The sequence below is a fragment of the Homalodisca vitripennis genome, chromosome 1 (assembly GCF_021130785.1).
Source record: "Homalodisca vitripennis isolate AUS2020 chromosome 1, UT_GWSS_2.1, whole genome shotgun sequence".
Taxonomy (NCBI): Eukaryota; Metazoa; Arthropoda; class Insecta; order Hemiptera; family Cicadellidae; genus Homalodisca; species Homalodisca vitripennis.
Window position 1 is genome coordinate 58727324 of NC_060207.1, and position 12615 is coordinate 58739938.

Here is a 12615-nt window from a genome sequence, read left to right on the forward strand (position 1 = left end):
TGATACGGTTTTTGACAGCAAGGAACGTTTCAGCAGCGGATATTCATCGACAGATAAGTGTACGGTCCAAATGCAATGAGTGACAGCAAAGTGAGGAAGTGGGTGAGAGCTTTTAAAGATGGACGGGAAAATGTCCATGACGAACCACGATCTGGTCGGCCGTCAGTGACCACCGAAGATTTGGTGACAGCCGTCTATGAAAACATTCGTGAAGATCAGTGATTCACTGTTTCTTCATTACCAATAGAATTTCCAAACATGAGTAGAACCACATTGTTTAAAATTGTTTCTGAAATTTTGGATTTTTGCAAATTGTGCTCACGTTGGGTTCCCAGGCTGCTTACTGAGGACCACAAAAAACGAAGAATGGGTATTGCTCTTGAATTTTTGATTCAATATCATCAGGAAGGTGATAATCTTTTAGATCACACTGTGACGGGTGACGAGACATGGGTTTCCCACATAACCACAGAAACGAAACGCCAGTCGATGGAGTGGCGTCACTCGACGTCACCGGCATTTGCGTCGTCACTCGACGACGGCGGGCGACTTCTATGACATCGGCATTCAAAAACTTGTATATCGTTATGACAAGTGTTTAAACAAAAGTGTAAATTATGTAGAGAAATAGTGATTGATGTCAGGAATCAAATAAAACAAGTTTTTTGAAAAAATCTGATTTGGTTTTTTTTTTAAATAAAAAAATGGACCTTACTTTCCGAATTACCCTCGTATGTGCCATTGGTATGTTGCAAGTCCCACCCTTTATGGAACAAGAGTACTTAATATTTATTTAAATAGCTAAACATTTAAATATGTTTTTATTGTGCTGGTTATTGTTTTATTGACAACTTTATATTATTTTAACAATGCAGAAATACTTGTATATGAAGGTTATACTAAAAGTAGCAAAATACGCTATTTTTAATTGGCTGAGCATAAGCTAGACCACTAGTTGGTTAAAAAATGTGGGTCTCTTTTTCCTGTATCCACACATTAACAGCTAAATATTTAAGCTTTAACCTTAAATTTTGTGGAAATGCTACTCTTTATACAAGGAAGACACAACTCCATTTTAGAAATTGCAGTTTCAAGAACAGTGCATTGAGGAGGGGAGGGGGGAGTTAAAATTGCATGGTGAGTGCATTTAAATGCTAAAATATTAAGATGTGTTTAAAACAATTGTCTAGATTTATGTTTCAAGTAATAAGTCTATTATTTTGTATCTGTTTGATAAATACAATACAACAAGTTTTATCAATGTAAATACAAATAAAAAGTTGGTTTTGTTAAAAAATTGACATTTTTAGTGTGAATCTATATACATATATATATATATCTATTATATAAAAATGAAACTGTTCGTGTGTAACAGCATCACTCACAAACGGCTGGACGGATTCGCCTAATTTTTTTTTTAATTTGCTCGTCTTGATCTGTAGAAGGTTATAGGATACTTTTTATCCCTTTCCCGATTCAGGATTCCGCCCCACTGGTTACAGAAATACCCGTAAGAAATGCATTGCAGCAAACATATGTTATTAAGTGAAAGAGTCTTTTCAAATTTTTAATCAGCTGTTCTTTGTAAACATATATAATGCGACAAAAAATATATTTATATATAATTTAATTACTACACTTATAGTTTTAAAGCATAGAGTAAGCTTAAGAGAAACGACAAATTTTGTTTAAACTGTTTCTGCAATCACTGTTAAACATAGACTTTACTATCCAGATAATACAATTCAAATTTGACGTAAAAATTCACCTTTAACTGCAATATTTATTTAATATAAACCATGCTCATGCTTGATCAGAAGAGCAATGCAGATATCATAATTACTATCTTACGTTGGCTACAAATATAAAGAATGTTATAAAATCAACCTTAGTTGTTTTTTTTTGACAGAAGTATCAGGAATGTGGTACATACCTTCATAATGCGCCCAAGAAGCTCACGAAGGAACGACTATCAATTATCTCAGCAATGTTTAGAATGTGATAGAAAATGAATAAGTGAATATAGTGTACTGTTTTCAACGGGAAATTGCGTGCGAAGCCGCGGGAAACTTATTGAAATGCGCAGCGAAGCGCGCCGGGTCCGCTAGTATATATATAAATGAATGTTTGTGTGTTTGTCCTTTTTGGAATCGTGAACTATGTGGCCGATCATTATGAAAATTTGTGTGTATATGTATTTTTCCACTGAGAAGGTTTATATGCTACGCCCATTGATGTAACTCGTCACCAGACGGCGCTGCAAAAGATAAAAGTTTTCAAATCGCCTGCACATTATAAACTGCAATTGCAAGGCAGTTACGTATATTAATTAACTGCCAAATACTATTTGAAGGCGCTAAGTTATGATGTATATTTGTCTTTAAAATAAGTTTCTGGTTGAACTTAAAGGTTGAGTGTTAGACCACTTTATAATAAAGGTCATTTACGTGTACAATACACTTTTGATAGATTTTCATGATCGTGACATCAAGGCAAACTCTACATTGGCGATGGAAATATAATTTACTTGAACCAGAAATGCTCTTACATGGGCAAAGCTTACAAAAAGCGTGCGAAGCCACGGGAAACAGCTAGTGTATTATAAATAAAACAAACACGATTATGTAAAAATTGAGTTTACCCCTGTCTAAAGTACACATCTATTTAAAGAGATCCAGCATGACAGAGACAGTAGAGTATCTTGGCAATGTTACTTAGTACTTGGCATAATTTCAGTATTCTTGAACACTCATCAGGGTACTAAAGTAGGGGGCCAACCAATGGGTGACAACCATCCCAGCCATCAGTGACAAAGATGTTCAAAACATATTCTTGGATATTCAGTATAATTAAGATGAAAAGGTGTTCTCATTGTCTCATCAGGTGCACAAATGATGTTTTGGACACGATCCCAAAGCATGGTGGAGGAAATGAGTTTTCTGCACATAACCAGCTATGGTGGGAAGGGTTGATTCAATATGAATGTTGGGTTTAGCAACATTTTACTATGCTGTTTCGGTCTTGCTGGATCTCTTCAGACATACACTGTCGTCTCCAGATTGCAGAAGTCAAATCTGTGCAATATCTGATCTCAGAACCTGCATTATGTGGAAGGTGAAATGGCATAGTTGTGTTAGGTGTAGAAGCACGAGTATATTTCAAAGATCAATTATACATGTGTTTGTATGATTAAAATATATTTAAATTATGACCAGATCTGATTTTATGCCGCAGTTCTGTTTACTCATCCACATCACATTACATTACAGTTCACAAAAGTGCTGTGAATATTCGAGAATGCGTTAAGAGGTTAATTTATGACCAACACCCATTACCTGAACCAAACAGGAATGTGTATAATGCCGAAAACAAAACAGTAACCAAAGCTATTATCTATGCAAGGAGGGGATTGAATAGGAACGACTTATTATTGTTTTTTACAAGAATGAGAGAAAATTCTCAACAGTTGTATTGTTCCTATGTTCTAGGGTACTAAAAGAGATTAGCACTTGGTCACATAATTACTTGAAGCAAGTGAAACTGTAATTACATATTATTTGAAGCTTCGAAAAAATAACTTTATCCATCAGTGTATAAATTTACATTACCTTTTCATGTAATGTTTTTACCAAGCAATAAAACAAAAAATATACTTAAGGTAGAGGTAATGAATGTCTTATTTCACCAAATGAAGTTAGGGCTAAGAAGCCCTCTCTGACACTTAATCTAGAGAGTAGACAGTAGACAAATGCTTTATTTAAGGAAAGTTCACAATACTTTTAAACATTCCAAGAGCTCACAGAGCTCGTGCGGAAATCAACCTCTTAAAGGTGACTACCACAGATGGCCGAGAAGGCGGAACTCTTGCAGATAGGTTTGCTATATTCTTGTTATCTTGTGATAACGTTGTATCCAGTACACTGTGCACTGCACTGCTGATACTTTGATTATTTGAAAATTATTTGATTTCTACTTTTACAAGTGAAGTAAAAACTCTAAAAATTGAATTAGATTTATTTATTTGTTATGTGTTAGTTTTATATAAAAGTGCTATAAATTATTAAATTTTTTATTTAAATATATATTCAACATGACAGAAAAAATTTTTTTATTTTATTTCAGTATGAAATGTTTTTGTTATGATTTTAGGTACATATAAGGTTTGTTACTTTCAATAAATAAAACTATTTGATATATATTTCAAAATAACAGTTTTTTCTCTAAATAACTCCTATTTTTGTTATTCAAAAATAACTATCAGCCTTACAGACTGACAAATATATTTTTCAATGCAAACAAGTGAAAATGCAATTCAATTTACCTTTAAGATTGAAAGGGCTTGAGAGGGGAAAAGGTTAATTACTTTTCTTAATCTTATATGCTGAAAAACACTTGTTTGATACCTCTTTACCTCTTTGCATTTTTATAGTTTAGTTTGTATTAATCTTGAGTTACATCTTAACTCACTGCATAAATGTAAACAAGCCTGTATAGGCTTGCACCTATAAGGCTTCCAGTCACTAGGTGCAAGTTCAGAACATAACTCACCTACCCATCGTGGACCAGGCGAAATCTCTTCTGATATGAATCCGCCAAACGTGTGATTTTCTGCATGGACAACAATCACAAGAGCGCCTTGATTTGCTATGCTCCCAATAAGTTTAGCAAAGCTTTCACCATGAGTCTGCGTAGAAAAGAGAAATCGCCACAAAGTCCTGTGTTGGTTGGGTATGAAAGAGTTGATATAGATAACTTGAGAAAGGTCAAGGAATGTTTGTGTCTTGATCGTAGGCCAAATAGCAAGAGGCACCACAGTATCCTTGACCTCAGGTTCCAGATTGTACAGGGATCCCAGGACATAGCTGTGGAGGACTGCCACTATGACAGATGTGTTCAACCAACGTTGTAAGTTAGAAACTTGTACCTGTACATATATATTTTAGTGTAAGATATCTTCTACTATGTATTAATACAAACTTACAAATATAATTCAAGGGGCAGCTTAAAAATCAAATTTTGATTTTATTTCAAGAAACATTTTTACAATAACCCAACTTTTTATTTATTTGTTTAAAATTCACATTGTATACAGATTATCTATGTTTGAAAGAATTCAACACACCCATAATACTTGTTATTGCATATCTACAGGAATTTTAGTGTTTTTCAAATACCAACTCCTACTATCTAAGCTCACATACTTTTTCAGGGTTCACACTAAATCTTAAAACAGGGTGACCACTCAAATACTCTTTACAAATTCCCGGTTTTCCTGGTTTAAAATTCCTGATTCTCTAGTCTATTTTAAAACCAATTAACAGCTGTAATACTGTTTTAACTCTTAGGCCGAGTGGAAAGGTGAAGGTTTATTGCCACGAGCTGTATTTCCAGGAAGTGCCACGAAGCTGTGGTGGTTTAGCAAATTTTATCGCTAGTGATAAGCAAGAAATTTGGCGATGACTCATCGCTAACACTTATTTTAAGCTCATTAGTTTTTATCTCTGTGTCTTTCAATGTATCGGCATAAAATTGTATATACAGGGTCCGGCAAAAAAAACCTCCCTGATTTCAATAGGCATTTGCAAAAAGAATAAGAAACATACAGAACAATTACTTATATTTGTGAATATCCTATATGATGCCATTTTATATCACTTAGTACACTTTACTTGGTTTTGAAAATTATGTCTGATAAATGATGTCCCACATTGTTAAGACATTCACGAAATATATCCCTGAAGTTTTTCATAGTTCTTCCTGTAACTTCCCTTGGAATGGCTGCCACTTCCTGCCTAATGGCATCTTTTAGTTCTTGCAGAGTTCAGGGACGATGTTTGTACACATCAGCCTTTAGGTAGCCCCACAGAAAGAAATCACAAGGTGATAAGTCGGATGACCTTGGGGGCCAAGAAATGTCTCCTCTTAAAGAAACAAGACGTCCAGGGAACAACTCTCTTAACATTTCCATGGACCGCCGAGCAGTGTGAGCTGTGGCTCCGTCCTGTTAGAACCAAACTTCTTCTTCCTCATGGTCTAAAACAAACTGGTTGATCTTGGGTCGGAAAAATGTCTCTATCATGTGACAAAAGCGATTGGCATTGACCGTTACTGTTTGTCCATCTTCTTAAAAAAAGTACGGTCCCCACACACCAAATTTCGCAACGGCGTACCAAACTGTAACTTTTGGGCTGTGTAGTGGTTGTTGGTGGAGTTTCTTAGGATTTTCTGCAGCCCAGTAGCGGAAATTCTGTTTGTTAACAGTTCCACACAAGTGGAAGTGGGCTTCATCAGAAGAAATGAAGACAGCATCTGGGGGAATGTTTTGCAAAATGTCATCACATGCAGCCCTGCGAGTTTCATAATCTTCTTCAGACAACTTTTGGGCAACCATTATTTTGTAGGGATGCAGATGAAGATCCTTATGCAGAATTCTCCTTACACTCCTTTCTGACAATCCCAGGGCAGCTGCATGTTTAACCGCTGAACGCTTTGGATACTGTTGGATGGATGTTCTCACTCGCGTCACATTCTCCAGTGTTATTGCAGTACGAGGTCGGCGGTTTTCTTTTTAGTGCTAACCCTGTTTGTCTAAAGTTTGACACCCACAGTCTAATCGTTTTTGCATCAGGAACACTATCACGTCGGCCAAGTTCGAATCGAATCCGAAACGCTCATTGAGTAGAAATCACAGAACCGCCATTTTTAGTAAACTCCTCCACAACAAACGCCCGATGCTCACCGAGCCAAGCCATGGCGAACACTGAAAATGGCACGTACGCCGTTACGGAACAACACCCCCTCCACATCTCTAAACCCACTACAACTCACGCAGTGGCTTGCTCAAACCGGGGAGGTTTTTTTTGCCGAACCCTGTACCTTATAACTTTTCTATATGTGATGTTTGGTAAATACATGTATCCAATCCGGAAAAATAAAGAGAACAAACAATTACCAACAGCGTACTACCATGGGGTAGCCTGCAGTCTAACATTGTGGGTCAGAGGTCTGCGGTGCACTTTCGGTACGAGACAATTTTGCCAGTATACAAGGTCCAGTAAACCAAATACTCTCATCTGAACTCTACTTTTAACTTTAACCTCTTGTGGAAAATAAGCCTAAGAATGTCATGCTACTTCAAAGGAATTCACAGATTCAGAGAAATTAATATATTAAAAAAAATACAAGACATATTCTCTTCATAAATCATAGAAATGGTAGCTTATAAAAAAAGCTTCCAGAATATACTCCATTTATGTAAAAATATAGGGATGTATATTTATCGAGAATCTATTTATATGCCTATTTACATAGTACAATATACAGATAAAATATAAATTTGTGATCGTCTGTCTACCACAGAGCAGCTAACAAATTCTAAAACTATAAAAAATACATTAAGATATTACTGACAGTAAACTTCCTCTAATGAATACAAAACCTTACCAACAACATAGTCCTGCAAAGCTTTTCTATATCTATTTTTATATTGTATGTCAGTAAAGTTGTTAGGGATATGTTTTAAAAATTTTTACTCCTGAGTACGTGGTCTTTTTCTTAAAACATTCCAGTTTGTGTTGAGGCAATTCTGTATAATTTTTATTCCTTGTATTGTATGGATGTGGCTTATCATATAATTTGAAACAATTGTGTTGTTTAACATACAGACTGCTTTCTAAAATATGTAGGCCGTAACTGTTACAATTTGGAGGTTTGAAAAATGCTGTTTGACAGAGATTCAGATTCAGATTCAGATAATTCTTTATTCATAGGTATTACAGTCAATACATTGAATAGTGTCATTAACTTAAGTATTCAACATTTCTTAAAATTAGGCTAATTTTACTTTATTGCATTTATAATTCCTTAAAAGAGTATAATACTTTGATTGTTAGGTAATCCTTAAGTATTTTTTTAAACTTATTGAATGATGGTTCAGCCTTAATATGTTCTGGAATTTTGTTAAAATCAGTATCAGTAATCAAGTCAGTTTTGTTAAAATCAGTAAAGAGTCGTCCTGTTTTAAATTTAACAATATTCTTATGGCTTTTTTTTGTAAAATGAGAATCCTATTAAGATTTTGAAGAACTAGCTCCATAGACACATACACCACAAGAGTTATGAGATTGAATATAAGCATAAAAAAATAGTTTCCAGAACAAGTATGTCACAAAATGTTGACATGTGCCTTAGAGCATATAGCCCAGAATTAATTTTTCATATTATTTGGTCAGTACCAACTTTAATAAAAATATTACTTATACATCAAGTGATTTTGTTACTGTACATTTTTAAATAGTTTTTATACACAAAAACTACTAAAACATATTTTAGCAATCAGTAATTTGCGTACTACTGACCATTTGTCGACAAATAGACACAGCTGATTCGTGATGATGCACTAAAATAAATATTGAAAATACTAATTATAATCAAAATATTATTTGTTACACTACAGTAATTTGTTAACTTGGTTATATATATCTAAATTTTTCATAGAGTAACAATAAAATTTTGTCATTAGCATGGACCTATTTCATAATTATATTGTAACTTACAACTGACTAATATAACTCTTCTGATTTGTAAGGTCAAACCTGCAATGAGACAATGAGATATTGCAGCTTTCCTTAAATATTGATTTTTTGAGTAAACCTTGAAGAAGAGTTACGTCATGCATATAAGGTAACAAGAGACAAGACCTATGACCCTGCACAGGAAAGGAGCCGGGCCTTTGTGGCTCTAACTGGGCTTACGCTGATTAACAATAGTATTAACATTTCAGGTTGGCTGCAGTATTTAACATCTTCTGTACGATTGTTACACACATCTATATGTAGTCTACAAGTTACAGACTAGATGCGTAATCTAGATCCGCAAAAGTAGACTAGTTCTGTCCGCTTAAAAAATGTTTGTATAGTTTGAAAACCGCATGGTTTATCATAAATACCAAGTTTATTCATGGACACAGTGGAAGTATGTTGTGCTGCTATTGTGCTTTTATATTGCATTATTTGTATGAGTCTAAGTGTTCCGAGAAAGAAAGGAGGTGAAGGAGAACATATCCAGTGCTAGCAAACTATTCAAGTACGAGATCTGCACCACTGAGTTCTTCACTTCTCCCGACAGCGCACTACACTAAATACCCAAAAAATGATTAAACCACTTGTGACCTTTCCGCAACCAATTGCATTAAACATCTGCCCACGTGCTACCACGTTCAACCTGCTTTATTTGATAGGATGGCCTCCTAGCATCTAGGTGGCTTTTAGGCTCGGTTCACATAAGCAAGAATAAGGCTAAGGCTGATCGCAATGATTGTTCCTGGCCCGACTTCGTTTACAAAATGTTTGGTTCACATGAACGAGATCGCGACAATCTGGCAAGGTTGAATCACATGATAAACATCCATTCGACTCATTTTTCATTTAATGCTTCCACCTAATAACAGATAATAACTCCACCTGGCCTATAGATCAATGAACGTAAAGTTCAATCTGGCTATCAATATTATAATTGTTATCTTTACAACTATAGGGACGAGCTCAAGACATCTACAATTTAAAAAACACAATAATCATGCAAGACTTAATACATGAAGATGTAGGCTTACCACGTAATCAAGTACGAAGGTTACTGAATAACAACAAGGAGAAATAAATCATCAGAATATTATGATGAAGGGGTCCCAAAATCTCCCTTTGTTTGAACATTTGAGGGAATTTTCCCGCCAATAAGCCATGCTATGGAGTGAGAAGTGTACTGTGTGGACAGTGGACAGTTGGCAGAGCAGATGGAGAGTGATGACGGGACGAGGTGACCACGACACCAAGGAAGCGGGGTCATCGAGGGCCCTGGATAGGTCAAAGATGCCGGTCAGCCGAGAATGAATTATATTAGAGAGTTCAGAAGTTTGTAATATTATATTTTTGATAGGATAGTTAAACAGAGGGCATTGTACATTGTCATGTAATAAATAGGTAAGTGACAGTATTATATATTTTTTTAAATTTATTTTCCCCGTCTACTTCGTGGCAACCTTCTACTGTTGGGTACATAACAATTTTTCTCATCAGTGCTAGTAGTTTTGCATGGCAAAAGGAATAAATTTAATAATGATTTTACTAAAGGCAGCCTGTCAAATCATACACCTAATTTCAAATCCAGATGAAACAATTTTTTTGTGTATGCTCTACAACAATATATTCCTGATATTAAAACTTACTTTAATATATTATCAATAAATTGAATTAAAATTACAATTCTTAAATGGCATGTAAGAAATGAATACTTTGTGCCAAATGAACTCTCCAATGCTCCTAAATATACTTCTAAGTCACCGGGGTTGCAGCCAATAACTACGATCACACTGTTGTTGGCTCCGATCTAGGAGTAGCAGTGATTGTATGCAACCGTCGTGTTTGCAAACTGAGGTTGATTACAATCAATCAGCTCACACTCGCTTGTGTGAACCTTTTTATTTATCACTAAATCGCATCAGGACCGATCGTTAAAGAGCCGCTGTGATTAGACTAGCGCAATTATTGCTCTTGTTAACCGGGCCTATGACTGTCTTAGACAATGTCACACCAATGACGCATGTTGACATAATTATTTGCAAGTTTTTCACGGAGGACGAAAATTACAGCTTACAACCGGTTTCATGATTTTCACGGTCAGATGGGGATCCTGTTTTTAGAAATATCAGTACACAGTTTCCAAATTTCAGTTTTTTAAATTAAATTTCTACATTTATTGTTAAAAGAAAACCAGTGGTAGTTTCATCGTCTACAGAGAATGTAAAGGCAGTGCTTTCTACAAACTACGGGTAGACAGTCTGACCTGTGCATGGCCACCTCTCCCTACATCATCCATTATTACTACGACAAGCTCATTTTAATCAGTTGTGGTCCCGTTATTTTTGTTGCTTATATATCCTATTGTAAACTATTTTTACTGTAAAATAACAAGATTTCACGCTTTAACACTTACAAATTAAATTTATACAATATTCTTTATATTTTCAATTTATAAATGTTAAATATTCAGTTTGTAATTAATTTTAGCAAGAGCAACTCGAGTCTGTGCACAGGTATCATGGCCCAAGCAGGCTCATTTTCCAAGGATAATACTTTTCTTTATAGTGCTTTTTTATTTTAAGCTACTTTCTGTAATAAAAAAAAACCATTTTATATTATGCAGTTTTTTTTATATTGCAGTATTGTACATATATTTGGCAGATAAATATATTTAAAGAAATATTCTACCACATGTCTAAAACATACACATTACGCACTATCCTAATTAAAAATTACATTAAACCAAATATTCTTTAAAACTGTAATTTTTATCATCAAATATACTTACTTCATCATCATTCCTTGGCAAATCATCGCAAACACCACGTGTCACTGTTTCCATGCTTACCCGCTCGGGTTGTTTATGATAGGTCCAAGAAATATAATTGGGATCTTTCTGTGTCTGTAATCCCAGGAAAAAGGACTCCAACAAGTCTGATATATACTGTACAACAGTTAAATTGATTAAATTTACAGTAATAGAAAAAAGCATACTAATTTCAAAGAGTATGTGATGTGACCTGTTCTATGGTTAGTTTATAGATGCATATATGAATCCAAAACACTTTTATAATCTGGCCATGAACCTTTCGAAGCCAAGGTGGAACAGCATATGCCGAAGGCTGCGTGGTCAATGGAGACTTGATCTCTAATATGCAAACTCTAGATATCTGGTGACCTCCAGTTTAAATATAGCCTTCCACAAGGAGAGCAGGCCACTGCTTGGGGTGACCTTAGATCTCTGCTACTCATGGGAACACAATGAGTAGAAGTGAATCAACAAAAATCCAAACTAAACCAGAGAACTCTAGCAGCTTTAAAAAAGTAGATGAAAAAAGGGACCGACCCTGAAAGGTCCATCGGTTTCAGCCAGAGGTAGAAAAGGGGGCACCATCCCAAAACACTCCAAAAAGATGGACGGGGTGGACCACCCCATGGAGGTGGTAAAACGGTGTAAGTATACACCTCATTCAGATTAACCTCCACCATGCTGAGGGCACAACTGACATCTTTTGAAGGTTTATGATGACAGGTCTGGATATCGTCTCAATCCAGGAACCTTGGATCAATAAAGGCTTTAGGGTCCTTAGTAAAAATTCAGTGGTGGCCTTACAGTGAAGAAGAAGGAGACTCTAGAACTGTTGTTGAAGACGCACTTTCTAGGACGTCTCTAGACTCAAAATGAGGATTTTTATTCTCTAGGGGAGAGATTTGGTTGGGATCTTGTCTAAATCCAGACACCAGTCAAAAAGAATTTTTACATCTGAAAGGATTAAATGAGCAATACAACCCTTTAAGCCATTTAAATCTCCTGGGGCGGATGGAGCTTATGCGGCCCTTATCCAAGAAGGGTTGGACATCTTATTAAATACGCTGATTACTCTGTTTAGAAGCAGCTACGCCCTAGGATTTATTCCAAAGAATTGGAGATGACACTTGTGGTGTTTGTGCAAAAAAAGATAGGGATCAGACTCAACCCAACTCGTACAGACCTATATACCTATCCTTCTTCATGGTAAAAACTATGGAAAAAATAATT

The 12615-nt window shown here is 35.5% G+C and overlaps 1 protein-coding gene across 2 annotated transcripts in view; it reads right to left on the reverse strand.

Moving 5' to 3' along the window:
• Positions 1 to 12615, reverse strand: part of LOC124362322 (MTOR-associated protein MEAK7) — a 30190-nt gene that overhangs the window by 14084 nt on the left and 3491 nt on the right. Inside the window, exons 3-4 of one of the 2 annotated variants that reach the window (XM_046816743.1) lie at positions 11365 to 11478; positions 4549 to 4924 (exon numbers count right to left, since the gene is read on the reverse strand). In XM_046816743.1, coding sequence (XP_046672699.1) covers positions 4549 to 4924; positions 11365 to 11478 — 490 coding nt within the window. Of the gene's footprint in view, positions 1 to 4548; positions 4925 to 11364; positions 11521 to 12615 lie in introns of both variants that reach the window. The other variant, XM_046816734.1, reaches the window with a different exon arrangement.